At 39.6% G+C, this 26,939-nt stretch overlaps 1 protein-coding gene across 5 annotated transcripts; it reads right to left on the minus strand.

Moving 5' to 3' along the window:
- Window positions 1-1,448: 1,448 nt before the first annotated feature.
- Window positions 1,449-26,763, minus strand: btbd8 (BTB domain containing 8). Of its 5 annotated transcripts, none has more exons than XM_059035045.1 (20): window positions 26,672-26,752; window positions 26,469-26,513; window positions 25,341-25,539; window positions 24,860-25,060; window positions 23,463-23,716; window positions 22,688-22,805; window positions 21,447-21,536; window positions 19,647-19,727; window positions 16,501-16,597; window positions 15,324-15,412; window positions 14,958-15,060; window positions 14,544-14,726; window positions 13,382-13,519; window positions 12,177-12,306; window positions 10,795-10,856; window positions 9,173-9,881; window positions 8,312-8,390; window positions 7,578-7,717; window positions 5,004-7,292; window positions 1,449-2,385 (listed from the first exon to the last, which is right to left on the minus strand). In XM_059035045.1, the coding sequence occupies exons 3-20, from the start codon at window positions 25,475-25,477 to the stop codon at window positions 1,907-1,909; spliced, it is 5,379 nt and encodes a 1,792-aa protein (XP_058891028.1). In that variant the 5' UTR covers window positions 25,478-25,539; window positions 26,469-26,513; window positions 26,672-26,752; the 3' UTR covers window positions 1,449-1,906. The 5 variants fall into 5 exon arrangements, with proteins under 5 accessions (XP_058891028.1, XP_058891027.1, XP_058891024.1 ...); XM_059035044.1 differs by having other exon boundaries at window positions 9,173-9,878; window positions 23,433-23,716; XM_059035041.1 differs by having other exon boundaries at window positions 23,433-23,716.
- Between the last annotated feature and the right edge of the window lie 176 nt (window positions 26,764-26,939).

Below are 26,939 nucleotides of genomic sequence, written 5' to 3' on the forward strand. Positions count from 1 at the left end.
CTAGAGGGAGACATCAGATAAGATGGCTAGTGTATTGGTAGAGGTATATGTAGCACGTGTACAATACATATCAATTGTCTTCATTGATTGGGTGATTGACAATTTGCATACACTACACTCAAGAGTTCAATGCAGGTCCACGTATATCTGATATTTGTGACAATACTACTAAATGTATTTAAGGACACAGGGTCCTCAGGTAGACCTGATCGGCACACTGCTGACCTAGCCATGTTTAAAACTCAAACATACAAAATGTTTCACTGTATAGGTCAGACAGCCACAGAGTTAGTTTACCAGAGAGAGGGAAAATCAGAGACCACGTTTCCACGGAGTCAGTATATCGAATTCGATGCTGCTGAGCTGACAACGAGGAAGAAACGTCATGGTTCTAAAAAAAATATGCAAATATTAACAAAGTTACAATCTACTTTAATAATTATTTTAACACCAGTAACACGAAATTCAGAAAGCTTTATTACAGGTTTTATTTATTTATTTATTTTAATTAATTTAAACTGGTAGTATAAGAAAAAAAATCTTACTTGTGCGCGTGCCACATACGTTTTTTATTTCTTATTCTAAAATAATCAATTATTGTGCTTAAAAAAATAAATGACATGGTAGAAATATTAAACATCTTACCGTGTTTGTTATTTTGAATGGGATAGATTAACACATGTATAGTTAAGATACTTTAAAACTGTTAAATACTTTTCCCGCCACTGGATTACATAAGCTTATCGTGGTCCTAAGTCACCTGAATCGCTGAATCTGAAGTGTCACACTGCATCAGGAATAATTGCTTTCTCATACTGCATGCTAGACCCCTTTAAAATCACTGTAAATACCTGCATACGCAAAGACCCTATTCACAAAGCTTTGAGTGAATTAAATGATAATGTCGTTTTGTTTTTTGAAGTCTACTGTGTGAGCTTGTTTCCTTGCAACACAATGTGCATCCCATGATGCACTGCATTCAGCAATACCAAAACCTGAACCGTGAGTGCTGAGACTGGTACAACATCTAACACAATACCACTTTAATGCCTTCACTAAATTGTCTATTAATGCAACACTGAATCGTACATCATTCCTAGAAAATCCATACATTTTACACTTGAGGTGCCTTTCTCATTAAAATACTTTGCATATTTTTGATGAGAAGACAACTCTCTGTTCAGGGTGTAGGCCAGTGCATTATATACCAAAATCAATTATCCGTTCAGGGAAGCAAATGAATACAATTATACATCATCAGTCTGACTTATTTATGTAATGCTGTGAAGTTGAGAAAGCGACTGCTGGAATTACAATTTACAAAAATGTGCTAATAATGCCGAGCTGTTTCCCTCATGACCTTATTAGTTATGTCAGTTTAAACTATAAAAAACAAAGAGAACACTGGCCTTCAGGCTGTAAATAGTGCAAGGAATGCAAATCATTACTTTGGTGCTTCACATAAATTATTTTTATTGAATCTTACAACACCAATGTAAACCAATGAACTCATTAACATGTTTGGTACTTTTTGGTAAAACACCATCAAGACAGACACATGAGAACAAAATGTTACTTTTTTTTCTATGAATGCATGTTTAAGCAACATCAAGAATACATTAAATATACAAAAATATTAAACACGCTAAACAGCATTTTTTTTATTTTTTGTAACAATTTCTTACATTTTCTTAAGTACCTCAAATATGAACTGACAAAAAACAGTGGAAAATGTGCCCGATACAACTGCTATTACAGCATAAAGTCAGCTGCTGAAATAACATGTTGTCTTTAAGTCAAAGTGGCTTCCTGTTATGTATTCCAACGTGGTTATAAAAGCTCCAGCTGCAAAGCTCTCAGTAAAGTACAGCACAAAGCAGTAAATCCAGACCTCGGTTTTTTAGTGTTAATGATGCGTTTCAAGTTCCACAATTGTCCATTCTCCCTGGGGGGAGGCTGAATCTTCAGGTGAAAAACTGGTGACAGTGATGCTGGCTGTGGACTCCTCCAACGGGGACATGAGTTCGGCCCACTTCTTGAAGGTATCCTTTTCCAAAGGCAGTTTACACTGTGAGTTTAGACTGTCACGTGAGAGGACAAGTGTCTGGGTTATGAGATACTGGGCAAGGTTCAGGTCCTCTGGAACAGAGTTTATAATACCTAAACTGGAGTCCTGATCGGAAAGCAGTTGCCTAAGAAGCCTCCAGTCCCTTTCTGCAAACTGATTGTCTTCGTCCCCTTGTGTGTCCACAATGCACGTTTCCACGGCCGCACTTTGTTCAAAGGCTTCTCCAGCGTCCATCTCGAATATTGTAGAAAGCGATTTTGAAGGTCGGCAGTCAGATGTGGAGGTTTGTTCCAATCTGTCACAATCATCTAAGTCTCCTGGAAATAATTGACAATACTACACAATGTAAAAATGCATTTGAGTTTCCCCCCATGTTGGGTTAATACATACAGTACAGCAGTTATTTGATATATCGGGTGCTTTGAATATAGATTCACCCTTAAAACATCTGTACCCTCTTTTTTTTTTGGCAGATTGGAATAACAAATTAAAACAAAGCTATCAATTTAGGGGGAACAAAAATCATAATCCACTGTGCTCATATAAGATTTTAATCCACTCATTTCAGTATGACGGTCGATACATAATCCTGAATTTCAATTAACTTGAATTTGATTTAATTTACAATGCGTTTTAAATATACTGTTATGTAAACATTTGCTAGTTAGGACAGCATGCATACAAGCAAATACCAAAGTCTTGTTTTAAGAAATACAATATTAAGTAGACTGGATATCAAAGGTGTGCAGCTGCCCAAAAGGTATTGCATAATAAGTTTTTGTTTCCGAATGAGTCTCTTTTGTCCATACTTTTGTCTCAAGGGACACACAGAAATGATAGTTATATATAAAGTTCACATGAAGCAGAGTTAAAATCCCTCTGCGTATCAATTGTTTGCCTCTGGTACTGCAGAGCTTTAGAACAAATGCAGTAAAGCATATATCACGAATCAAACTATTGTATAGGGGATTATAAAAAGCAATTTCTCTCAATACTATAGTAGTTCTTTTTTGTTCAGCAGGGATTACTGTACTCAAGCCCACAAATCATATCTGGCTGTAGTGTAAGTTGCCTTACTCGGAACTAATAAAATAAAGCTTGTGGCAGCAATATATTTTGTTCCTGCTTAGCCATGAGGATAATTGACTGTCCACATACACAGGCTTTGTATTGTCCGAGTGCTATCTGTTTTACTACACTAGGTTGAAAAGGCTGAGGCTCACGCTGGCTCAGGCTCAGTACTGTAATACAGGGACGGAGGGGATCACATATTGCATAGTCTGCACATGCAAGCTTTATCTGTAGACAGAATCAGGAAATAAATCAGCCAAGCACTCCTGCTACACAAATAGCTGTATCATTTGACACAAGTGGCAAAAAGAGAGACATAACAGAAGCATGAAATATCAAACTAGCAAACACATCTATCAAATACACAAACAAAGCTTAAAGCACCACAAAAGTGTAACGAAATAGAAAGCTGATGCATACATATTGCAAACAATGTGAATTATTTGCATTAAAAAAATCTTGGTTTCTAACCAACTAGAAAGTAAACACCACAGTTTAACAAAAACACACACACTAGAACAAAAGAATGTATTTTGGGCAGCATACCAAGACTGGAAATTACAATAAAAGAATACAAAAAAAAATGTATTTTCTTTTTTTTTTAAACCTGCGTGCAAGAGTTTTGATATAGCATTAAAACCAGGTTGATAAAAAATGTACTGATCCAGGGACAGATTCTGTCAAAAGACACATTTCTCAAAACCACGTTTGTTTCAGGGTTAGTTTCATGAGGTTTATCCTTCAGTTACTTTAAACACGGATCAATTTTTTCTTTACTAAAGACTAGACTAATATAAATCAAATTATGAATGCACTGGTTGTTTCTCCCCAACATCACTTTTTAATCAATTGCCAAAAGATTTGCAACCAGATTATACAGTGCATGAACATAACAAATACAAATCATGGCCTTTAAATGCTGTGTATTTTCAAATTGAAGTGCAATGTATTAATATAGCAACACATATTTAAATATTTTTATATCAAAGTGCATTATTCATTTTGATAAATATAAATATATGATAAATATAGCCCCTGTCACAAGGCAGATTTATTTTTTTATTTTTCATTTGGACCAGTAACTCTGGGCCCTATACTTAACTGCAAAGGCAAATTGTCAGAGAGAAAAAACACATATTTTAAGAGTATAAAACCAGCAAAGAACAAAATTATTGAAATCATTTGCAACCAAGTTGTTTCGTGTTGGTGTTAAAATTGTTTTATTTCTTCCTGACAATTTGCCTTCGCTTTTACCCTTGCTCCCAAATAAAAGAACCCTAAACATGCCCAAATAAATGTTACAAATATAGAAGCAATGGCCCTATTCATAGACTGTTTTAAGAGTGCCTACATGTTGTTCTGAAGTCTGAGAGTATTTTGAAACATGAACGGACTACAAACTCTCCTTATTTTAAGAATTCCATTTTTAGTTAAAGTTTTAAGATTAAAAGCCCAATATCATGAACTGAATCATGAAGCAAGACAGCATGACCCAATTCTTCCTTGTGAGATCACTATATTCATCATATGGATCGCATTCCTTTATGATCTACTTAAGTATCATATATATGAGCATTTTTAAATAAACTGTAAAATTGTAAAACCTCTTCCATGGGAAAAATTACCTCAACTGAACTTCTATTTGATTCATTCTGTGCTCCCTAACCTCGTCCATGACTGGTATTGTAGTCCTTTCATCTCTTGAGTGAAACCTCCCTAAATCAGCACTGGCTATCGGAGTAAACTCATTACTGTGCAACAGGTCACAGAATATTTTTTTTTTCTTCTGTTGTCCACACTAACTAGCTTCAGAGCAATGGCTTTTTTTCTTCTATTTAGGCAAAATCCTAACATTATACATTACCTGCTGGTAAAGTGGAAGCATTCTGTTCAGTTGATACCATAGTACTCCCTTTCACATGTTGTTGTTGCAAGTTAAGACGCAACTCACTTTTCTTACAGTCTAGGGCTTCTGTACAGTTTTTCCACAGTCCGTTATCACGGTATTTCTCAGTCTGGTGTAGATCCAAGTGGCAAGGTCTTTCTTGGGGTCTAATGTCACTCACTGGTGCTGGGGGATTACTGGGGGTGTCATGCAGTTTATTACCTTCTATCAGGGAAGGAGGCTCTCCTGTTTCATTCTCAGTAAGAGGGACAGTGCTTTCACTTTTCGCAATGTCAACCTGTGGTTTACCTCCATGAGGATTATCACTAGGGCCAGACTGACAGTTGCCATTTTTACCTAGTTCCATTTCCAGGGGGTAGCTAGAGTAGAAGGATTTACCCCGTGGCTCACAACGATCATGGGCAGCCCCCTCAAACACTTCTGAAGGAGTGAGGGAGTCTGCAGGGTGGCGAGGTGGGGTCTGTCCTCCACCCTCTTCAGATCCCATCTCCTCGCATTCGTCCACTGACAGCAGTACAGAACGCCTGAAACTTGAAGCAGACTGGAACTCTGGGACCTCATTCTCTTGCTCAGCGACATCCTCAAATGCCAGGTTGACGATGCCTTGAAAGTGGTGAGGGGAAGGGTCTGGTGGAGCAAGGATTTCCTCTGGGATTTCAGCCACTGATCTCTCGTCCTCGGTTTCTTCATCCGAGGAGGACAGCTGCTGCTCGGGAGCGTTCTTGACGGTGACGGTTGTCTCCTCTTCACAGGCCTCGCCCTCCATGAGTACCTCCTTCTGGTGAGCCCACACCTGTGTCCTCTTCCTGCCCTCGTCATCGTTGTTCATTGAGCGTACGTGAAAGGGTTCTGCGGACGACTTCTTATCTTTAAGTTTGACCTCTATTCTCAAGCCAGTGTCGTACACCTTCAGCTCCTCCGGCGTGCTGGTGTCGCTGCTGCTTCTTCCAAGGAAATCGTGGCACAGCATCGTGCTGCATTTTGAAATCCCTCTTTCGTTGGAACCGTCGTCATCCTGAGACCCTCCTGCGTCATAATCTTCAGACCTGGGTTTTATATCATCGGAAGAGGTGGTGGCACTCCCAGTGTCAGACTCAGGGCTGCCTCTCTGATGAAGTGTATTCCACGGGTCTTCATGATGTATTTGGGAGCCCTCGTGACTCTCTGGGGTTTCCACAGTATCCATATCCTTGGGAGAATTCAGCGATAACGGCTGTATTTGACTGGTACAGAATCTGGATGATGCTACACACCCTGTTGTAGAAGGGTTAACATTAATAGCTGTGCTTGACTGTTCGGTGGTTTTATATGCACCATTAAAATCTTCTAAAATTACCTTTGCAAGGTTTTTGGTTTCATTCGGTACCATAGCCTCCCTTTTGTCAGTCTCATGAGCTGTAGCAGTATCTGACTTTGCTGGAGGTGATGGTTGTGGTGCATGTTTACCCTGAAACTGATTACCAAGATTCACACTCTCCTTAGGTAAAACTGAGCATATCTGGCTTGAGTCCCCTGTGTGTTTAAATGCTGCATCGTTGGAATCCTCTTGGTCATACAGTAATGCTACTAATGCTTCATTTGTGCTCTTCCTGGGAATACACAAATCTTCCTTATCCATTAGCAGAGCTGCACATTCAGAATTATGCACACTGTTTTCTAAGCTTTGATGAGATCTGACTCTGTCAGGTTGCTGGCATGAAGCTGAAGGTGCAACTGATTGTTCTATTTTCTGTTGTGCACCACAAGTAGATTCCGATTGCTGAGAGCAGTTGAGCTCCTCAGTGCAGAGAGCTGTCACTAAGTCACTGCCTTCTGAAGTCTGATCTTTGACAGCTGAGGGAGTGTTTTGCTTGGGCCCAGTACCTTTTGAAGTACAACCTTTTTCATTAGAAGCTTCCTTGGTTTTTGATGCAGGTTTCTTCAGACCAGAAAGAGCTTGTTTTTCTGATCCTAATGATTTAGATGTCAGCTTTAATGCTGGCTGTTCAGAGGTACTTTTCTGCTTTGGTACACTCCTGCTTCCAGCAATGGTATGCTTTGAACTTCCAGCAGCAACCTTTGCTGGTTTTGAGTTGGTTTTTAACTCGGTGCTTGCTGCACTCAACTGTTTAAATGTCTTTTTCTTTGTAGATTCCAATGGAGCTTCACTAGATGCTTTGTCTGGCGTCAAGTCTTTTGTAGCTTGCTTGGTCTCATCTTTTCTCGGCGAGACAGGCTTTCTTGCACTTGCTGCCACAGTTTTTGGTCCTAAATAAAAGGAGAGGATACTGTTTTATAATACATCTACATCTGGGTTTACAGGTATGTGAATGATATAAATATGTACTCTATAGGTCGGCGACACATTTACACGTACCGTATATCAATACGTGAGGAGTGGCAGTCTGTTTACGGGGCTTTAATGTTAACACATTTGCCAAATCACACTTGGATATTACAGCTACAGTATCTTTTCTCGGATAGTCATATGGGTGCGCCCTTCTGCTGGCCTTTATAATATATATATATATATATTTTTAATAGAACTATTACCATGATTTTCCCCAGAAGCTGCTGGGGTGCTCTTCACTCTCTTCTCAGTTTTCAATGCAGTGCTCCCAGCAGCTGTTTTATTTGAAGGGGCTGGTTGTTTTATTTTGCTGCTGTCTTTTACCGTTGTTTTGCTTGCGGCGCTGAAAAAGTAAAACATGTTGTTAGAACGATTCTAAAACAAAGCAACAACAATAGCTCCTCACAACACACACACATGTTGACGAAGAAAACAGGAATGGCCTTGTCCATTAGTATTTTTAGCAACTCCCAGCTGAACTGTAATGATGCTGGCTTCTTAACAAGCTTCTAGAGTGTCTGGCTGTGTGAGAAGGGGTGTTGTTTTCTCAGAAAATATGTCTTTGTCTGGCATTTTCTTACTGGAGAGCAGTAGTAAGCCTTTTCTGAGAATCTTTAGAGATAGCTGGACAACTCTAACCATGCACAGCCAGACAGATTATTACTAGGGGCTGGAAAGAAGCTAAATATTAAGGAAGGACAAGAACTGTATTGTTGTCACAGGATGCTGTAAATTCTATGAAGAAATCTTTAAGTGGGGTTGAAGATACTGAATACAGAATATTAAAAAATGATCCAGGAGAGCAGTAAAGACTAACTAAACCTTTGTATGTTTTTTTTTGTTTCTGTCTTCTGAGTAGTAGAAGAAAGAAAGATACAAATTAATGTTCAGCCCTTGTGTTTGGAAGATAGCATTTTAATATTATGCCAGCCCTCACCCGTTTGTTTTAGAGGAATCAACCGTCTGCTGCACAGAGGTCCTGCTGGTCGTCTTCACAGAACTCTTTGGTCTTGTACCTGTGAAACACAAGTGTGCTTTTTAAAACAAGGCACTGCACGTACATTTTCATACCCGAGACACAGCATTGCATGCAAATGATGTAGAAGTAAACAGTACTGGAATATAATAAACCACATGCAAGTAATTGCATTTCAAATGCTACGCCAATAGTGCAGAACTCAGTGTTTTCAATGTTTCGTGTAAAGAATCATGCAGCCTTTATAATTGTACACAATTACAGAGGCCAAACAGTGTGGTTGCAGGAACAGGGTCAGAGTCCCATCTGATAATAGTGCATTCATTACAACAGCCCTTGGTTTGGTTGTGGCATAAGTAGGCAAATCCCAAACTGTGATCCAATGATCAAGTGGGTGCTAATTAAAAAGCCTTTCTGCTGGCTTTAGCGCAGTTCCTTGGCCGACAGGAACTCCACAGCTGGCTCTAATTGGTGAACAATGAAGCAAGCTCTGCCAAGAGAGGCTATAAGAACAGGAACAGAGTGTCAGTACAGCAGGGCAGCTTGGGGAGGTTTCCTAAAGGACAGGGCTGGTGTACGCCTGCCATACAAACATTTGCTCAGCCCTACCATCTGAAATTGTAATGAGCGCAACACGGCATGCAATGAAATTAATAAACCCTAAACAACAAACAATTAGTTATTCAGGTTTCTTATATTTTATGGCTTTTTTAAGGAATACATAAATAGAACTAAATGTTATGAATATTATGATTAGTACTACTAGCACTACTGCTGCTGCTGCTGCTGCTAATATTAATACTAATAATAATAATAATAAACCTGTGGTTGAATCTCTTGGGCTGCTGGAGCTGTTCTGTGGGGAAGCACTCCCTGATGTTATATCACTGCCGTCTCCTTCCCTGGCTGCCTTATCCTTCCGGAGATGTGCAGCACTTCCAGCGGCCTCTGAGCATGCCCCTGTACTCAAGGGTTCAGGCTTGCTGGGGGGGCTTGTTTCTTTGTGTGCCAGCGGGGGCTCCTTACCCACAGACGTCTTTGCAGGCTTGGCTGATTTAGTCTGACCAGCAGAGCCGCTGGCAGGAGCTTTGGGCCTGGCACCCAGATTTATTTTTCTATCCTGATCCTTGATTCCTTTCCCACTTGGCACATTTCTCTGTCCGTTTGCAGACAAAGGGGAAGTATTATCTCTGCTGCCAGCAGAGCCTTCTGCTTTTGCATTGCCATTGTTTTCAGGCTGTGCCTTTGCAGCCGCCTTTGTTTTTGCAGGTAAGCTCTTGTCGGTGGGTTTGGCATCCTTAGCCGGTTTGCAGCTGTCCTTTCCCTTGGAAACATTCGTTTTTGTAGCCTTGATAGAGGTACCCCTGCCAGCAGTAGCAGTGTATCCAGCTGCTCCTAAACCATCAGACTTCATTTTCTCTGGCTTGTTCAATAAGAGACTCCAGGATCCTCGCGCGTTCCTCCCCTCCTGAGGGCTTTGCTTTGGATTTTCAGATGCAATCGGATGAACCGGAGGACATTTTATATGCTGCTGCGGACAGGAAAAAAACGCTGATTTTTGTCAAAAATCTGAAATGCTCGAGGGCCGTAAACTGAAGGCAATACATTTTATTTAGGCCATATAAATCTGTCATTCAGAAAAAACTGACATGAGAAAACAGTACTACATTAAAGCAAGTGAAGCAAACCCTGTATTGCTGTGCCACTGCTCTGGAATTCCAGCTCCCCTATTAGCTTACTGTATGATATGAGATGCAGGGAGCTTCCAGGTCAGATCTGTGTTTATGGTTTAAGCCACTTTCCCTGCATATAAGGACAGCTGCTATGAAGCAGGTACAAAGGAAAGGCTTTCTGGATGATGGGGATCTATTTGTTTTTCGGAGGCTACTAAAACTGCATGCCTATGTTCTACAGAATGTCTTCAAAATGAAAAAAGGTTTGTCATTCAATGTATGAAGTTTATTTTAGTATTTCTAAATTTAGCACTAGGGTGATTACTAGTTATGGATGATTATACAGAATGGACGTAAACCAAACACAGAAAAAAAAAGATTTAACAGTGCTAAAATAAATGGTTGCCTAATAAGCCTTTAGAGATGAAAAGCCAAGGCAGAACATTCATTTTTCACACTCGTCTGAAGCTTTGATCACCAATTTCTCAAACGCCAAGATCATTTTTTTTTTTTTTTTTTTAAACTATGGGAGCCTTCATTTATACAGTTTTAAACTTTTATGTCCCAGCTTTTAAAAAGCTTAATTTGTATATGAACTTTGAATTAATGCAGTAAATAGCTTTTGTTTTCATTTTGAAGTGGATACTTGACCTACCTGTTATATAACCCAAAAGGGCTTAGAGCAATTAAAATAAAAAAATTGTAAATAGATTAAAAAATGTGATCCACAATATTAATATATTTTGCAGCAGTAAAAACTGTTGTTTTTACCTGTGAACTACTGAATGTCGGTTTTTTGCCAAGTCTTCTATTGTCACCCTTGTCAAACGCAGCTAAGGAAAGAAAAATAATAAAACACTCAATGCATTAAAAGGTAACTAATAAAGCTACAGTATATTTCACACTGTTGTCCTGACCAGCAACACAATCCCAAAGAAGCACTGCATTACTAATAATGCTGTATTTGACATTACAGTAATGCATGTACTGAAAAAATAGTTATGCAGTTCTGCTGCATTAAAAAATGTGTGTGTCCAAAATACTGTGTTTCTTGTAATTTACTAAAATGTACACTGCAGTATATTTTTTGTAAGGAATTCTTGCCGTTTGAGCAAAATGAAAGGATTTTAAATTGAAAATCCACGGCATATTATTTAAAGTGAAACCTCATAACTTAAGAATTATTTAGAAACATGTGCACCAATTCCAGTACATTTATTCATTAAACAAAATGTAGAATTAGTCCCACTTTGGTTCCGCATATGTGCGACAAAGAGAAACTAAGATGAAGTTCCTCAGGGACTCTCAATACCAGAAAAAAAAAAAATTAATGCTCACAATTCAGCTCTACCATGAATACAAGCAGCCTATGATCTCCATTAAGTACATGAGATTTAAGAGCAGTGTGTGTGACTTTAAATGACAGGAAAACAGAAAAGGCATTCAAAACCTCCAGCATTAATAATTCATGTTTTACATTTACACCAGCAATTTAGAAAAGCCATAGCTAAACAGACGTATTTGTTTATTATATTTTTACAGATATAAATGTTAAATACTGTAATGCTATATTTCAAACAAAAACAAATTTAAATCATTTTTTTTCACATTCCCCCCACCCCCCCCATTTACAAAAGGCCAGTTAAACGCTGCAAAATGCAGCATGAGAAATGCAACTTTTCACTGATTTCACATTTCAGTTTTAATCTCTACTCTTTCTTTAAATAGCCTATAAAATAATTATGAATTATTTGAATCAGCATCCATTTACGAGAGAGAGAGAGAGAGAGAGCGAGAGAGAGAGAGAGAGCGAGAGCGAGAGAAAGAGAGAGAGAGAGAGAGAGAGAGAGAGAGAGAGAGAGAGAGAGAGAGCGAGAGAGAGAGAGAGAGAGAGGCTATGTCGTTAAATAAATACAGACTATTTACTAGGCAGGGCATTAGCTACTTTGGTTAATATGTAACCAATGGTTTTGTATTTCCGCAGCAAATCATTACTGTTAAAGGCTGTATTGATAATATATATATAAATAAATGCTAGTAGTACTTAAACTAGCCAGCAAATTATCACAAAAAACAGCATGGAAAAACAACAGGCAGTTCCAGTAATCCTCGTCATAAATATGCATAAACAGAATGTCTTCATGGGCACATACCTGCTTGTACTTGCTCCCTGTGCTGCGTTTTCATCAAATTCCATCCCACTGTGTGACGAACAGCATAGAAAGACTGAACTAGAAACGTCCACAGCTTTTCATGTAGAGCCTGGATTTCACACGCAAAACCCTGTTTGCAAGGAACGAATCAGCAGCTGCTCTGAGCCACAGTGCCATGGCAACCAATCATTATTCCTCTCTGAATCTATTCCCTAAGCTAAATCAATGATGTCACCACAAAGAATGAAGATTCTCTGCTGCTCAATGCTGTTTATAAAAACGCTAGCACAGATTTAAATCCAGATTAAAATTCTGCCACTCCCACAATCAATCCCACAGCAGCTCCTGCATATTATCATTAATCTGCCTTCCACCAATTCTTACAGCAGTTCCGTAAGCCACCGTCACACAGCTATGTCATGCCAAGGTCAGAAACTCAAGGGAGCAATTCAGTGTTGTGCAGTAAAATACAATACAGCTGTTAAACAACTGAATGAAACTAATAGTTACAAAGGTGCTTTAAAAGCTTTACCATGCCAAAAATTGTACATTTGTGTTTTCTGAAATTCCTGGAATTGAATTTACCAAGCCGCACCCCAGGTCTGCTACCATAACAATAATATTACCTGCTATCTGTGTTGTTAATGTATCAAAAGGCAACACAGGTTGAAACTGTCTAATGCAAAATGAACAGTGAAAACTATGCCATTATGCTTCAGTTTAATCACCTCCTCCACCACATTAAAAAATGCTAATGCAAGCATAAAACATTCAGAGCAATCGTGGTAAGATCCTTACAAGAAAATGGTTAAACAGAAAACACAGACAGTGTGGTACATACACAAAGATAATGGATTTTATAAGAGGCGACTAACATATTGTGGTATCTTCTAAATATTTGCAGGTGTAGTTTGTGTTAAAACTTTGGTTAAAGGATTGATTCCCTATTGGCAGCTGGACTTGCAGTCAGAACAACAAATTAAAAGCCAATGAAAAGCAATGAATCCCAGGCACAGCACCAGCTAATACAACAGGTGTATCCATGATCTAAAAGATTACCATGTGAAATATACCCCTGTCTCAACAGTACTTTACTAAAGGTTTTTATTGTAAGGATTACACAGTGTGTATCTCTATACTACACTCTGTTCTTAGCCCATCTCTGAAGGGAAGTAGAAGACACATTGCCAGGGGTTGTAACATACCATCGCATCCACAGGCTGTACTCTCTTCAGGGTGTCCACAGTAATGAAGTGGGAGCAGCAGTTATCCATAGTGACACCGTTCTCAATGGCCAAAAAAATCTTCTCCAGCAAATACGGGTTGCTGCTCATTCCTTGTACCTAAAAAGACAACTTAGTATTAGGCCTTTGGTCACTTCTTTTTTGCAAACGAATGAACAGAAACATGACAAAAGCAAATCTGTTTTTTTATGTATGAAAACAAATTATGCTTCATATGGAGTTCTGTGAAAAGGGCCCACTGTCGAGACTATATTTTTAAAGTCTCATTTTCTATTGGCACTTGTACTATTGTACTACCGAATCTATGATGGCACCAAGTAAACATACAAACAAAAAACAAACACAAAGTAATAGACAGAAATAAAATCAGGAAATGTGATGAACAGGTTTTTCAAGGAATGACTGCAACTTCAGAAGGTCATCCTTTGAACTCTTTGTTGAAAAATAAATAAAAGCATGAAACATTTGAATCCTTCACAGAGATTGTGTTGTATTATATAATTGCACCAGGGCCAGCTTTACAATATGATGACCCATATAGAAAGGATCCTATCTAAGACAGTTACGTAACAAATATCTGAATGCAAAATGTATGTGTTATTGCATCAGTAGTAATCTGAAATACACGATTTTTTGGAAACAGATGGGACAAATATGCATTACTATACTAGTGAGTTGTGATGCTCACTCAGTAATATGGTGTGCCTGTATTCTGTTCCAGTTGGTTCATTTCAACATCAAATTATTATTATTATTATTTATTTTTTAGAGGGTTCTAAAATGTAATATAAAAACCTTAGCTACATTAATTTAAGATGGCAGACAGTGGACATCTGAAAAAACAATTACTGTACACTGCAAACACTGTAACATGGATGATATCCAGGGAGTGATGAGAAAGTGTGGTACACACACTCACAGAATCTCTATGGACAGACCTCGGCAGGTGTTGCAGATGCATTCTTTTTAAGCGGAGCAATACAGAAGGACTCTCTTCCCTGCACTAAACAGTAACATTACATGGCTACAGCAGTGCCATCACTGATTTAATCCAGGCCAGTATTATAGCTGTAGTCTGTTTTAAGCGTTTAAGTTGCATTAAATATGCACAGTTAAGTACTACCTGTAGAAGATGACGGAAGCCATCACTGAGTATTATCCCAGAGAAATGCTCCACGATGTAGGATATGCATTGTTCCTGCAGCTCTGTCGCCAAACACGAAACTCGCTCTGCCCACTTCACTGCAGGGAGGCTGCTGATCAGCTGGTCACTTTCCATCAGCATGGCAACCACATTGTCCTGGTTCTAATAAAGACACGCAGATGAAAGCACTTTACATATCCATGTGGTAAATAATGAAGGAAATTTGTAAACTGATTTTCCTTTAAGCTTTTATTGACTATTACATGGACATACATTGTTATAATATGTGTTCTGCCATTATCACTTTACAATGAGCACAGTACAATACGGAAGCAATAAATCATTCAAAACAAACAATGACGAGAACTTTAGCTCCTTACAAGTGAAACATACCATGGACTGCGTGAGAGTAGTTAGACAAGCCCTCTGCATTTCAGCTGTCAGGAATGCAAAGTTTCTTCCAGACCAGCATTTCAAGAAATATTTTGCAACCCACCTGCAAAAGGCAAGCATGATTAAATGAAAGAGCACGGTCAATGAACTTACACAAGGAGGCTGTTGTGCTAAACATTCTCCCTCCAAGCAGGGCAAGATGGAACAATGTGTAGCTATTGTATATCATGTACAGTATGACAGAACTCCTGTACCTGTGATGCAGAAAACCAGAAGGACAATACTAGTACTGTCTTTGTAACCACTGAGCTGTGGTGTACGATATGTTTTTAAATGGTACTGCAATTATAGAAAAGGAAAACACACCTTGTGCAAGATGCATAGAGACTTCCAAGCCCCAAGGAATGGGCTATAGATAGGCACTCCAAAACAGATTGCTGCACACCAACTACGGGCTGGAAAAGTAAAGGGAAGGAAAGTTAAATACCTCTATCCAAACATGCAACTCCATATTCACCAATTCAGCTATGGCCAAAAGTTTTGCATCACCCTTTAAAGTCAAATGAAACCTGCTGAATAACATTGAATTACATGCCGCTTTGTAGTTTTCCATATATCTGACGAAAAACTAACAATTTAAATATGAAATTTCGAAATCTAACATGAAATATTGTACTACTAGTGTGGCTTCCGGTAGACTTTTGCGATACCATTTTTTTGTTTCTTTGATTACATGATATTAAATAAAAAATAAAAAAAACATCTAAAATTATGTTCATATACTGTAGTTTTTTTGTTTGTTTTAAATGGTCTCAATCCTAAAGTTCTAGGTGATGCAGAAGGGTTACCCATAGCTGTAGGTGTTTTTTTAAGCACTTTGTTAAGAAACAAACATCCTGTTGAAATGCTGCATTTTTTTTTCTCCAAATGACTAATACCATTATAATTCTTGCAGAGTTTTTTTCCCTCCTCTCCTGATAAAACTGTGCTTGCCTTTTACCTCTGGGATCTGACTACAAATGAAGCTCAGTGAATCTTTGAAACACTGCATTAGGCTGGTACAGAAAGGAATAAGCGCTCCACGCAGCATAATTCCCGAAAATAAAGAAAAAACGAAATAAAATGACTGAAAGAAGGTGTCAGCCTAGCAAATCTGCTATCGGCACTATAGTAGTGCTGCCCACTCTATTAACCAGATGGGAATCAAAATCAGGGCAATGACATTCAAGTGAGCGCCGTGACCTTTTGAACACAAGATGTGAAATGAAATGTCTCAAAACTACGAGACAGAAAGCTACTGCCAAACCCTTAGAAAGGTAATATCATCAGAACATTTAGCTAAATAAAAAAGGCTATTTCCATATATACCGGATTTAGCTTTTCAAGCATGCTTCATTATACATTTAAATGACATGCAACTACCAATCACAGTCAGTTTCTTACTGGTTCATGTAAAACAATACATATTCTCATTATTAGATGTTCAAACGTTTACTACAGACAATACCACAGCTGCATAATGTTTGAAAACAAATTAGATCACCTTCTGGAAAAACCTGCAGTAGTCTCTCTTCAGAACAAACACACCTACTTCCTTCAGGTCTTCCAATCCATACATGTCTGCTACCGACAGCACCTGGCTGGAACAATGTACACATTATTATTTGGAATGATCTAATAGTCTAAACAGTATTTTGTGTGGGTGTCTCTTCAGTAAATCCCAATGCTGTGTCCATCTAAGTCAGCAAATGTAATACAATTAATTGAATTGAAGTTTGTTTTGTATTTTAGAAATTATTACAAACAAAGAGAAAGCCCAACAGACAAAACAGAATAACTGACATGTAGCAACTGGTAGTCACAGATGCATGCAGTACATGGAATTGCATATTCCACATACTACTCAGAATACTCTACTCTTAGACAACAATATGTTAATAATTGTATTACAAAGTGACTCAATGCATCCCATCCTACATTTAAACACAGTTAACCTCTGCTATAGCTCAAGAAGACTGTATTTGTCATGACACTTTTAAACAGGCACACTGGGGACCAAATTCAGTGCATGGGCTTCATCAGTTTTTGCAGAGCACTGAAAACCCTGCTTTTTAGTGTGACACATATTTTAGATAATTTTACTATTTGCCTGTAATTTCTGCTTTAAATGGCTACTAAGTTTCTTGAAAACTCACTTAAAAAAAAAAAGAGAGACTGTGGAGGGGTACACTGTATTAAACAGCGAGGAGCTGTCCTGTCAGCCCTGACACATACCACACATCAGCTCCTTCTGGAACACTGTATTAAACAGCGAGGAGCTGTCCTGTCAGCCCTGACACATACCACACATCAGCTCCTTCTGGAACACTGTATTAAACAGCGAGGAGCTGTCCCGAGGGCCCTGACACATACCACACATCAGCTCCTTCTGGAACACTGTATTAAACAGCGAGGAGCTGTCCCGAGGGCCCTGACACATACCACACATCAGCTCCTTCTGGAACACTGTATTAAACAGCAAGGAGCTGTCCCGAGGGCCCTGACACATACCACACATCAGCTCCTTCTGGAACACTGTATTAAACAGCGAGGAGCTGTCCTGTCAGCCCTGACACATACCACACATCAGCTCCTTCTGGAACACTGTATTAAACAGCGAGGAGCTGTCCTGTCAGCCCTGACACATACCACACATCAGCTCCTTCTGGAACACTGTATTAAACAGCGAGGAGCTGTCCCGAGGGCCCTGACACATACCACACATCAGCTCCTTCTGGAACACTGTATTAAACAGCGAGGAGCTGTCCTGTCAGCCCTGACACATACCACACATCAGCTCCTTCTGGAACACTGTATTAAACAGCGAGGAGCTGTCCTGTCAGCCCTGACACATACCACACATCAGCTCCTTCTGGAACACTGTATTAAACAGCGAGGAGCTGTCCCGAGGGCCCTGACACATACCACACATCAGCTCCTTCTGGAACACTGTATTAAACAGCGAGGAGCTGTCCCGAGGGCCCTGACACATACCACACATCAGCTCCTTCTGGAACACTGTATTAAACAGCGAGGAGCTGTCCCGAGGGCCCTGACACATACCACACATCAGCTCCTTCTGGAACACTGTATTAAACAGCGAGGAGCTGTCCCGAGGGCCCTGACACATACCACACATCAGCTCCTTCTGGAACACTGTATTAAACAGCGAGGAGCTGTCCTGTCAGCCCTGACACATACCACACATCAGCTCCTTCTGGAACACTGTATTAAACAGCGAGGAGCTGTCCTGTCAGCCCTGACACATACCACACATCAGCTCCTTCTGGAACACTGTATTAAACAGCGAGGAGCTGTCCCGAGGGCCCTGACACATACCACACATCAGCTCCTTCTGGAACACTGTATTAAACAGCGAGGAGCTGTCCCGAGCGCCCTGACACATACCACACATCAGCTCCTTCTGGAACACTGTATTAAACAGCGAGGAGCTGTCCCGAGGGCCCTGACACATACCACACATCAGCTCCTTCTGGAACACTGTATTAAACAGCGAGGAGCTGTCCTGTCAGCCCTGACACATACCACACATCAGCTCCTTCTGGAACACTGTATTAAACAGCGAGGAGCTGTCCCGAGGGCCCTGACACATACCACACATCAGCTCCTTCTGGAACACTGTATTAAACAGCGAGGAGCTGTCCCGAGGGCCCTGACACATACCACACATCAGCTCCTTCTGGAACACTGTATTAAACAGCGAGGAGCTGTCCCGAGGGCCCTGACACATACCACACATCAGCTCCTTCTGGAACACTGTATTAAACAGCGAGGAGCTGTCCCGAGGGCCCTGACACATACCACACATCAGCTCCTTCTGGAACACTGTATTAAACAGCGAGGAGCTGTCCCGAGGGCCCTGACACATACCACACATCAGCTCCTTCTGGAACACTGTATTAAACAGCGAGGAGCTGTCCCGAGGGCCCTGACATATACCACACATCAGCTCCTTCTGGAACACAGTATTAAACAGCGAGGAGCTGTCCCGAGGGCCCTGACACATACCACACATCAGCTCCTTCTGGAACACTGTATTAAACAGCGAGGAGCTGTCCCGAGGGCCCTGACACATACCACACATCAGCTCCTTCTGGAACACTGTATTAAACAGCGAGGAGCTGTCCCGAGGGCCCTGACACATACCACACATCAGCTCCTTCTGGAACACTGTATTAAACAGCGAGGAGCTGTCCTGTCAGCCCTGACACATACCACACATCAGCTCCTTCTGGAACACTGTATTAAACAGTGAGGAGCTGTCCCGAGGGCCCTGACACATACCACACATCAGCTCCTTCTGGAACACTGTATTAAACAGCGAGGAGCTGTCCCGAGGGCCCTGACACATACCACACATCAGCTCCTTCTGGAACACTGTATTAAACAGCGAGGAGCTGTCCCGAGCGCCCTGACACATACCACACATCAGCTCCTTCTGGAACACTGTATTAAACAGCGAGGAGCTGTCCCGACGGCCCTGACACATACCACACATCAGCTCCTTCTGGAACACTGTATTAAACAGCGAGGAGCTGTCCCGACGGCCCTGACACATACCACACATCAGCTCCTTCTGGAACACTGTATTAAACAGCGAGGAGCTGTCCCGACGGCCCTGACACATACCACACATCAGCTCCTTCTGGAAGGTCAACAACAGCTCCATAAATGAAATGCAGCACGACAGCCATTTCTGCATGGTTGACTCTGAGGGAAAAAAAAACAAACATTGCGGGCGGCTTTGTATTTTGCATTTTATTTTTACCTCAATGCAGTCAGTCTATATTCTAATACAGTGTACGTTATACATATCAGGTCGCTCCTTTCACTCATATTCTAAGCCCTTCTCATTTTGTATAGAGGTTTGTTTGCACACTGCGGTGCATTCAGATGCTGGATTGACATTCTAATACATGCAGCTGTCACAAAAGGCGGAGCCAGTCTTAATAAACTGCATGTGGATTCATTTACACTTTGATTCAGGTATTCGTTGCAAGCAGTGATACAATCTATAAAACAGGCTATTAACAGTTATAGATAGTGTAGATAATAACAATAACCATTACAATACTATTTAAGAATGTTGCAATCTAGTTATTACTACAGGATTAATGTATATATTTAAAATGAACGCTAGATTTAGTGTGTATTATACAGTATATTATACACTTATAGCAATTATTTATATGGTTAGTAAGCTGTCCCCTTCTGATATCAAAGGATCTGTGACTCTGCAGAGGACACACTTGTGACATAGCTTATATTTTTGTATTTGTAGCGACATGTAGATATTGATTAGAACAAAATACAGATATCACCAGCCTCCTCTTCTCAAATGATTCTGCTACTGTCATTATATAGATATAATCCTGAAGAGGAGCTTTGACCCTGTTATCAACATTACAGCATTAACCCTCAACCAGCAAAAGGCAAACAGCAGGGACCCAGTTACAATGCATTCGGGGGTCTGATGCAGCAGTCATGACTAACTTGAAATGTAATCACCGTTCAAGCGCAGGGGACTGTCAGCGGTTACGGTTTTGCAAACGAGATGTTTGTCGGGTTTACAGCACTAACCTAAAAGCATGTTTTAAAGATTCATTTAAGGCTGTAGGCTGTTCCATTAGACCCTAAAGCATCAGTTAAAGGAGGATGGAACAGAACCAGTCATTCAGTTACAGAACAGGGAGCATTCCAACGGACATGGTATTTAAGGTTCCAGTGGTAATGTGCAGGGACCAAGGCATGTAATATAAGTCAGTCATCTGTAAGACAATATTCATTTTGATTTCTATCTTGCACCCAAGTGTTAAACACTGGAATTATATGTGCAGTGGAGCTCTACTGTGTGTGTGTGAAGCAGCAGTCTTGGGGTGCATATTGAAGTCAGACTCTGAGAGGCCTTTTTCAGTTACATTGGTAAATGATGTTGCAATATAAAAATGCATGATAATTAGTATGAGGTAAGACATACTTTATTTTGTTAGCTCTATGTACTTTAAGGAAAAAATTAAAATATGAAATATGTTTATTTTATTGATCTTACTCAAGTTTACTTATAAGCAAGGGCTTTTTGCAGCGGCAGATGCACTGAAAATAAGTGTATCTTCATTCAACTGCAGTAATAAATAACAGCAGTTCTCTGCTGCAGTCTCCTTTGTTGCTATGGCATGCCTACATTGTGTCTGTGCTATATACTTAACATTCCAAACATGTATGGTACTTACATTTCATTCAATTGTGCTGGGTCTTCTTTCATTAAAAAAATGTGTCATGCATTAAAAATCCTCTCATTTAAGCAGGGAAACTAATGCAAACTGATGCCCTGAAGCTACTGTCCTGCTAAGGAGTTAGAACAAGTTTCAAATCACATGTTTTCCATCAACAGAATCCATAAATCTGTACAGTACAGCATCTACTACCTACCCCTGCAATGTAATGTGCTCCTGGGAGCTTTCCGACCAGCTTCCACTCAGCATAGCAGCAAAATAGCAGGAGCGAGCACAAAGAATGGCCCTGGAAATAGAAAATAAAAAACACAGGCACACACGTTTTCATACGGCAACATAAGAAAGCACGGAAGGGGACAGAGAACGGCAGCATTCTTAAATATCTATGCACACGCGCCTACAAAATATAAAGGGAGAGCAAAAGACAAATTATTAGTGGCCTTGGGTGTGCTGCTAGTACTGCATGTTTTTATTGTAATTTTTTTTTTATTCACAAAGCTTGAGTCATATGCAGTAAGCTAAAATAGCTGGAGCAAAACTCAACTCACTGTAGGAGATGCTTTCACTGTTTGAATTACTATAATCTGTTGTCATTTTGCAAAAACACTACATATTTCAGATCTAAGGGGCCTAACTGTATGTCAGACTAACTGAGAGAATTATATAGGCCCAGGTGCTTCAATATGCTTAATTTAAATATTCATCCTTAAAATAAATAAAAAAGGATAAAAAAATACTTTAAAGGTGTTATTGTTAACCTTCATTATGCAGCGACTTTGTTGTTTAAAACATCTTGGATTTGTGCAATTATTTAACATCAAATGTATCTTAAGTAAACTGAACACAAAACAGATTGAGAGGATCAGTTTAGAAGCTTCAAAAAAATCCTGTCTGACATACCGTTCTGAGCTGCAATTACAGAAATGGAAAATCCGCATTAAAAAGCATCCTTCCAGGCAATGCTGCCTATTAAGCATACCGCATTAGGAAAAACTGGGTTACCTCTCAAAACTAGAGACTGCAGTAGCATGTGCTGTGGCATTGGGGTGAGAGCAGTAGAATCAGCCTGGGAGGCTGCTTTCCATGCAAACCTTATTCAGAGATTACACACTAAACCCCCTCAGTGAGCTTGCATGTTATAACTGGTTTCTGGTAAAGGTCCTTTGAATCACTTTTTTCTGAGATTTTTCAGTCAGTAGTACATTTCTCGAACCGGCAACCTCCAGGCTATAGGGCGTATCCAGCAATCCACTCAGAGTGCCTTTACAAGATGCGCCACTCGGGAGCCCCAATATTTACATTCTAGACTTTTGGCTGAACCACCGTTGTTTACAAAGAAAATACTACAGTGAAAAAAAGCGATCAAGTAAATAAACAAATTACTAAACCTAGATTTCTATTTGCTATTGCAACTATTCATATATAAATAAAGAATACCTGTGGGCTTTAAAAACTGTATTCCCAATGTGAATGCTGATATCCGAGCAGCAACCACCCTTATACAATGAAAGTAAATCTGCTCCAAGTGCAGAGGCAGGTCCCACAGTAACTGAGTCTAGTGGAAATATAAAGAAGATAATAAAAAGAAGGTTGTTGAGAAAGATAGGTCAATTAACATTGTAATATTTAAGCATTAACTTAATCAGTAACTAAACCATGAGCCAAACATTCTTCATTCATGAACAAATCCATTAAAGAAAGCATTTTAATATAGTATTATTTTAAAACGTACAGATAAAATTGTTATTTTATCCTTATTTCAGATATTTTATTGGTATTTGGTTTCACTTCATCTGATAGGTCATCTATAACCTGCTACTGCTAAAAGTACTAGCAGGAACTAGCTCACTGAGTGACATCATGGCAAGCAGGTGTCAGAGGAAATAAAGTTAAGAGTCCATACAGCTCAAACTAACTTTTGGTAATGTAAACAAACTGTACAGTAAACAAAACTGCTTAACAATGTCTGCAGAGTGCTGAGAAGGCTACACTATGGAAGGATGTTGCTAACAAGACAAAAATAAACTTTTTTTTTGTGTAAAAATCGAGTATAAATTCTAAATTAAAATAACCCCAAATGGAGGAGGTGAAAAGACAGAAATAAAGCTCTTTGTGGTTTATATTTTATGAAGCCGGAGTTCAGTGATGCAGAATTATGCATCGTTGTTTTCCAGTACTGTACCTGATGGAATTAATTTGTTGCAGTTCCCACCTGAACCCTCAAAGAGCTCCTCTTTAAGAATGCCCAAAGCCTGCTGTGTTGGAACCTCGACAGGTTCTTTACATGGCTGGCCAGATGGATGGTTCGCTCCTTGGGGATATTTCATATTTAATGTTTCCGTGGCCTCGCTGCTCTCACTGCTGGATGCAATCATCTTGTCTTCCTTTATTACAGCAGCCTCCATTTGCTCTCCTGCTACCTTTAGACCCACCTTGTTCACTTTTCGGTCTGCCGTATAAATCAGCCTAGGGTGACGGGAGAAAGATGCTTCAGATCAGAAATTTATATGATCTGGAGAGTAACCATAACCACAAAGAAACAGGGAAAGGACAACAAAATACAGTTTTTCTCGCTGTACTTTAATCATGTCACTTGTAAAAGAATGCAAGATAAAACAGAATCCAGGACAAACTGAAAACAAGATCATCTGCTTTTAAAGGGCCTTCATAATCACTATCATTAAACACATTTTTAAGAACGGGCTTACGTTAGGGAGTTGTTTAACGCAGCACTCTATGGCTATTGATCAATCCTTCACAGGGGTCTGCACTTCAGCCTGTAAGAGCTGACCTGATTGCATGAATTGCTGTGACCTCTAGCTGATGGCAAAAAAATATTTTCACACTCTGCTTTTATCGACTTCAGTAATCCTATTAAATATTTTAAAAGCAAAATACTGAAAAAAAAAACACATAAGCCTGTGACAATATGAAGAGACACTTTGATTTGAAAACATGTGTTTTGTTGAATTGCTCAATATTAGATTCTGTGATTTCCGTCGCCCTCCGTTTAAAGACAGTGCTCAGCATTTTTATTTGGGAGAATTAAATACACATCTTGGATCTCAGTTAATGGAAGCCTAGCACTTCCACTTAAGTGGGAAGATCATATAACACGTGGAGAGGGTTAGGCGTGTTTTGATCACATTAAGTGGTTGATAATAATCACAGTGGACTGCTTCCACTCCTATTGGTACAGCAACTGATAATCCATCCGCTGTGCTATAAAATAAAACAGCTTCGAAACAGACTTTAAACTTGTGTCAGGATGTTAACAATGAAAAGAAAAACTACAAGTACATTATTTAAACAGTTGTAGCAACACGTTATATATTTTGGAACTCTGCTACTTGGTCTTTAATACCAATATAGTACCACTATAGATTTTAGAACATAAGAAAGTTTACAAACGAGAGGAGGCCATTCAGCCCATCTTGCTCGTTTGGTTGTTAGTAGCTTATTGATCCCAGAATCTCATCAAGCAGCTTCTTGAAGGATCCCAGGGTGTCAGCTTCAACAACATTACTGGGGAGTTGGTTCCAGACCCTCACTTTTATAGTTAACACTCTCCCCTTTTCCAACCACATATTGATAACAATGAAAACTTACTGTAAAAAGTGTTTAAACTCTGAAGGCTGAATGGCTTTTATGTAGATTAGTTCCGAACTGTCCCCAGATTTATTTAACGCTGGATCAACAACCAGGTGGAAGAACTCCGGCACTCTGGCCAGCAGCACAGCTTGATGTGCTCGGAAGATCTCCGACCCAACCTGGAATGTGACATCTGCCTGCAATTCCTCTTTGAAGAGCCTGTTTAAAAAAGAAAAAAAAGAGAGAAAAAAGAAAAAAGCTGCATATTGTTTCTTTGTGTCTTTGTCACCAATTATTACCACACGCAGAAAATGTATAAAACTTACCTAAATACTACCTTCTTTCATTATATTTATTGTGTTAATAAATTACCCCTGGGTGAAACCACCATATGACTGAAATGAGTAAAAGATATGGCACCCTCACTCCCTAAGACAGTGGTCCCTCCTGCACTGGCTCGTGTGTAATTCTTATCTGGAATCAATGTTGTGCACGTTACCTGTGCAGATCCTCTGAAAGATGGGATGCCAGGGTTTCCTTCAGCTTGTGTCGTTCCTTTTTTCCTTTTTCTTGAAATCCTTTTGTGCTTTCTGGTATGGCCACACCCTGGCGCACATTCACACTCCATTCTGCCATGACCAAGCGAGAATGCCATAGAACGGAACAGTCCAGTGATGTGTTACTGTTGAGCTACATACCTGTGAAAGACACAGAGGCAGAACTGGTTACAGAGGCTCTGCAGAGACCACAGTGCAGGGCACTTACTTAAAAGAATGATTTGAAATACTAAGTGGAACATCCTGTAACCCATCTAGGGTTAAGTTTACAGAATTTCAATACAAATGCCTATGCCAAGTTTACTAACAATATTTTTAAACAAATTAAATAAAGGAACTGGCATCTCAATACTCTATGTTCAAAATGAATTGTCTGACCAATGACTACTACGACTGTAACTTTCTTTACACAATATATCACAGCATACTATTGGTTTGCATTGTGCACTATGTACAATGATACAGGTCCATAATCACTACACAGCTGCTTGTAGCCCTTCGTGAAACGGTGGGGTTGGATACTCAATCTGGAGTCCCAGATTCAGCACACCGGTACGGGAACATGTACAGGAGCACAAATGTCTCATGCAACTGCGCAGTGCAACTACCGGCAGGTATGACATGGTTGCTGCCAAACCAAGCTTTGCTTAATAGCAGTTCGCTTCTTTTAAAAATAAATCCTAAACTCGCAACCAAGTGGAAAGCTTAATGCACTTATAATATACATATTTATTACAAAAATGTCTAAAGTAGAATATTGTAATAGACAATGGAGGGAAAAAATAAAAATAAAAAACAAATAAAAAACACCTGTGTCATAAGCTACAATAGCCGCCAGTTCCTGCGTACGGTCTCCTGCACCATTATACGCCCTTTTTAAACGAACTGTTTTGTAGTATATGCTAATTAGAATAGAAAATTGTAGGTTTGTTTGCCCATATTGGGATTTTAATTAATACATTCTCAAAAACTGTTCGCCTGGGGGTAAAGATTGCTGTGACGTTACAAATATAAGAAGTGTTGAGAAGTTGTTTAGTGAACTGAAAATAGAAAAGCTGTTTTTCGTTTACATTGACAGTCTCTGTTGTGTAGGGAGGTTTTCAGACATACCACGTCTGTAAAAAAAAAAAAAAACAGCGTTATTATATGTATTGTTTTTTTAAACAGAAAACCACCTAGACTAAATACATTATAATATAACAGACAGCAGTATAATTTAATTTTTTTAAATAACCACTACAAGTGAAGTTAAGTGTACTTGCACTGTACTTACACACAGCCTCACAGCCCCTTGTTTTAACTCAAACACACAGCAACCATGCCTTTTCATCGTTACGTCATGAACCGGAAGTGCCTGCCATGTGTTCAGGGAGAATATTGTATTTAAAGGGGCAGTGTTATTCATGAGAATGGTTTGTGTTTGTGTTTTACAGGCATGTTGGTTGCCCTACTTTTTTCATATTAACAGTTAAAATATACAATAAGGGGACTATTGCAATTGAACAGTGCAATTCACTTATTGATGATAATGTTGTACGTAT

This window comes from Acipenser ruthenus, chromosome 12 (assembly GCF_902713425.1).
Source record: "Acipenser ruthenus chromosome 12, fAciRut3.2 maternal haplotype, whole genome shotgun sequence".
Classification (NCBI taxonomy): Eukaryota; Metazoa; Chordata; class Actinopteri; order Acipenseriformes; family Acipenseridae; genus Acipenser; species Acipenser ruthenus.

Coding starts and splice junctions, on each gene's coding strand:
- btbd8 (XM_059035042.1), bottom strand. CDS start 25,477: ATGGCAGAATGGAGTGTGAATGTGCGCCAGGGTGTGGCCATACCAGAA. Junction 21,537..22,687: donor ACAGTTTTTAAAGCCCACAG/GTATTCTTTATT, acceptor TTCTATTTCCAG/GGCCATTCTTTGTGCTCGCT. Junction 13,520..14,543: donor GCTTCCGTCATCTTCTACAG/GTAGTACTTAAC, acceptor TTGTCTTTTTAG/GTACAAGGAATGAGCAGCAA.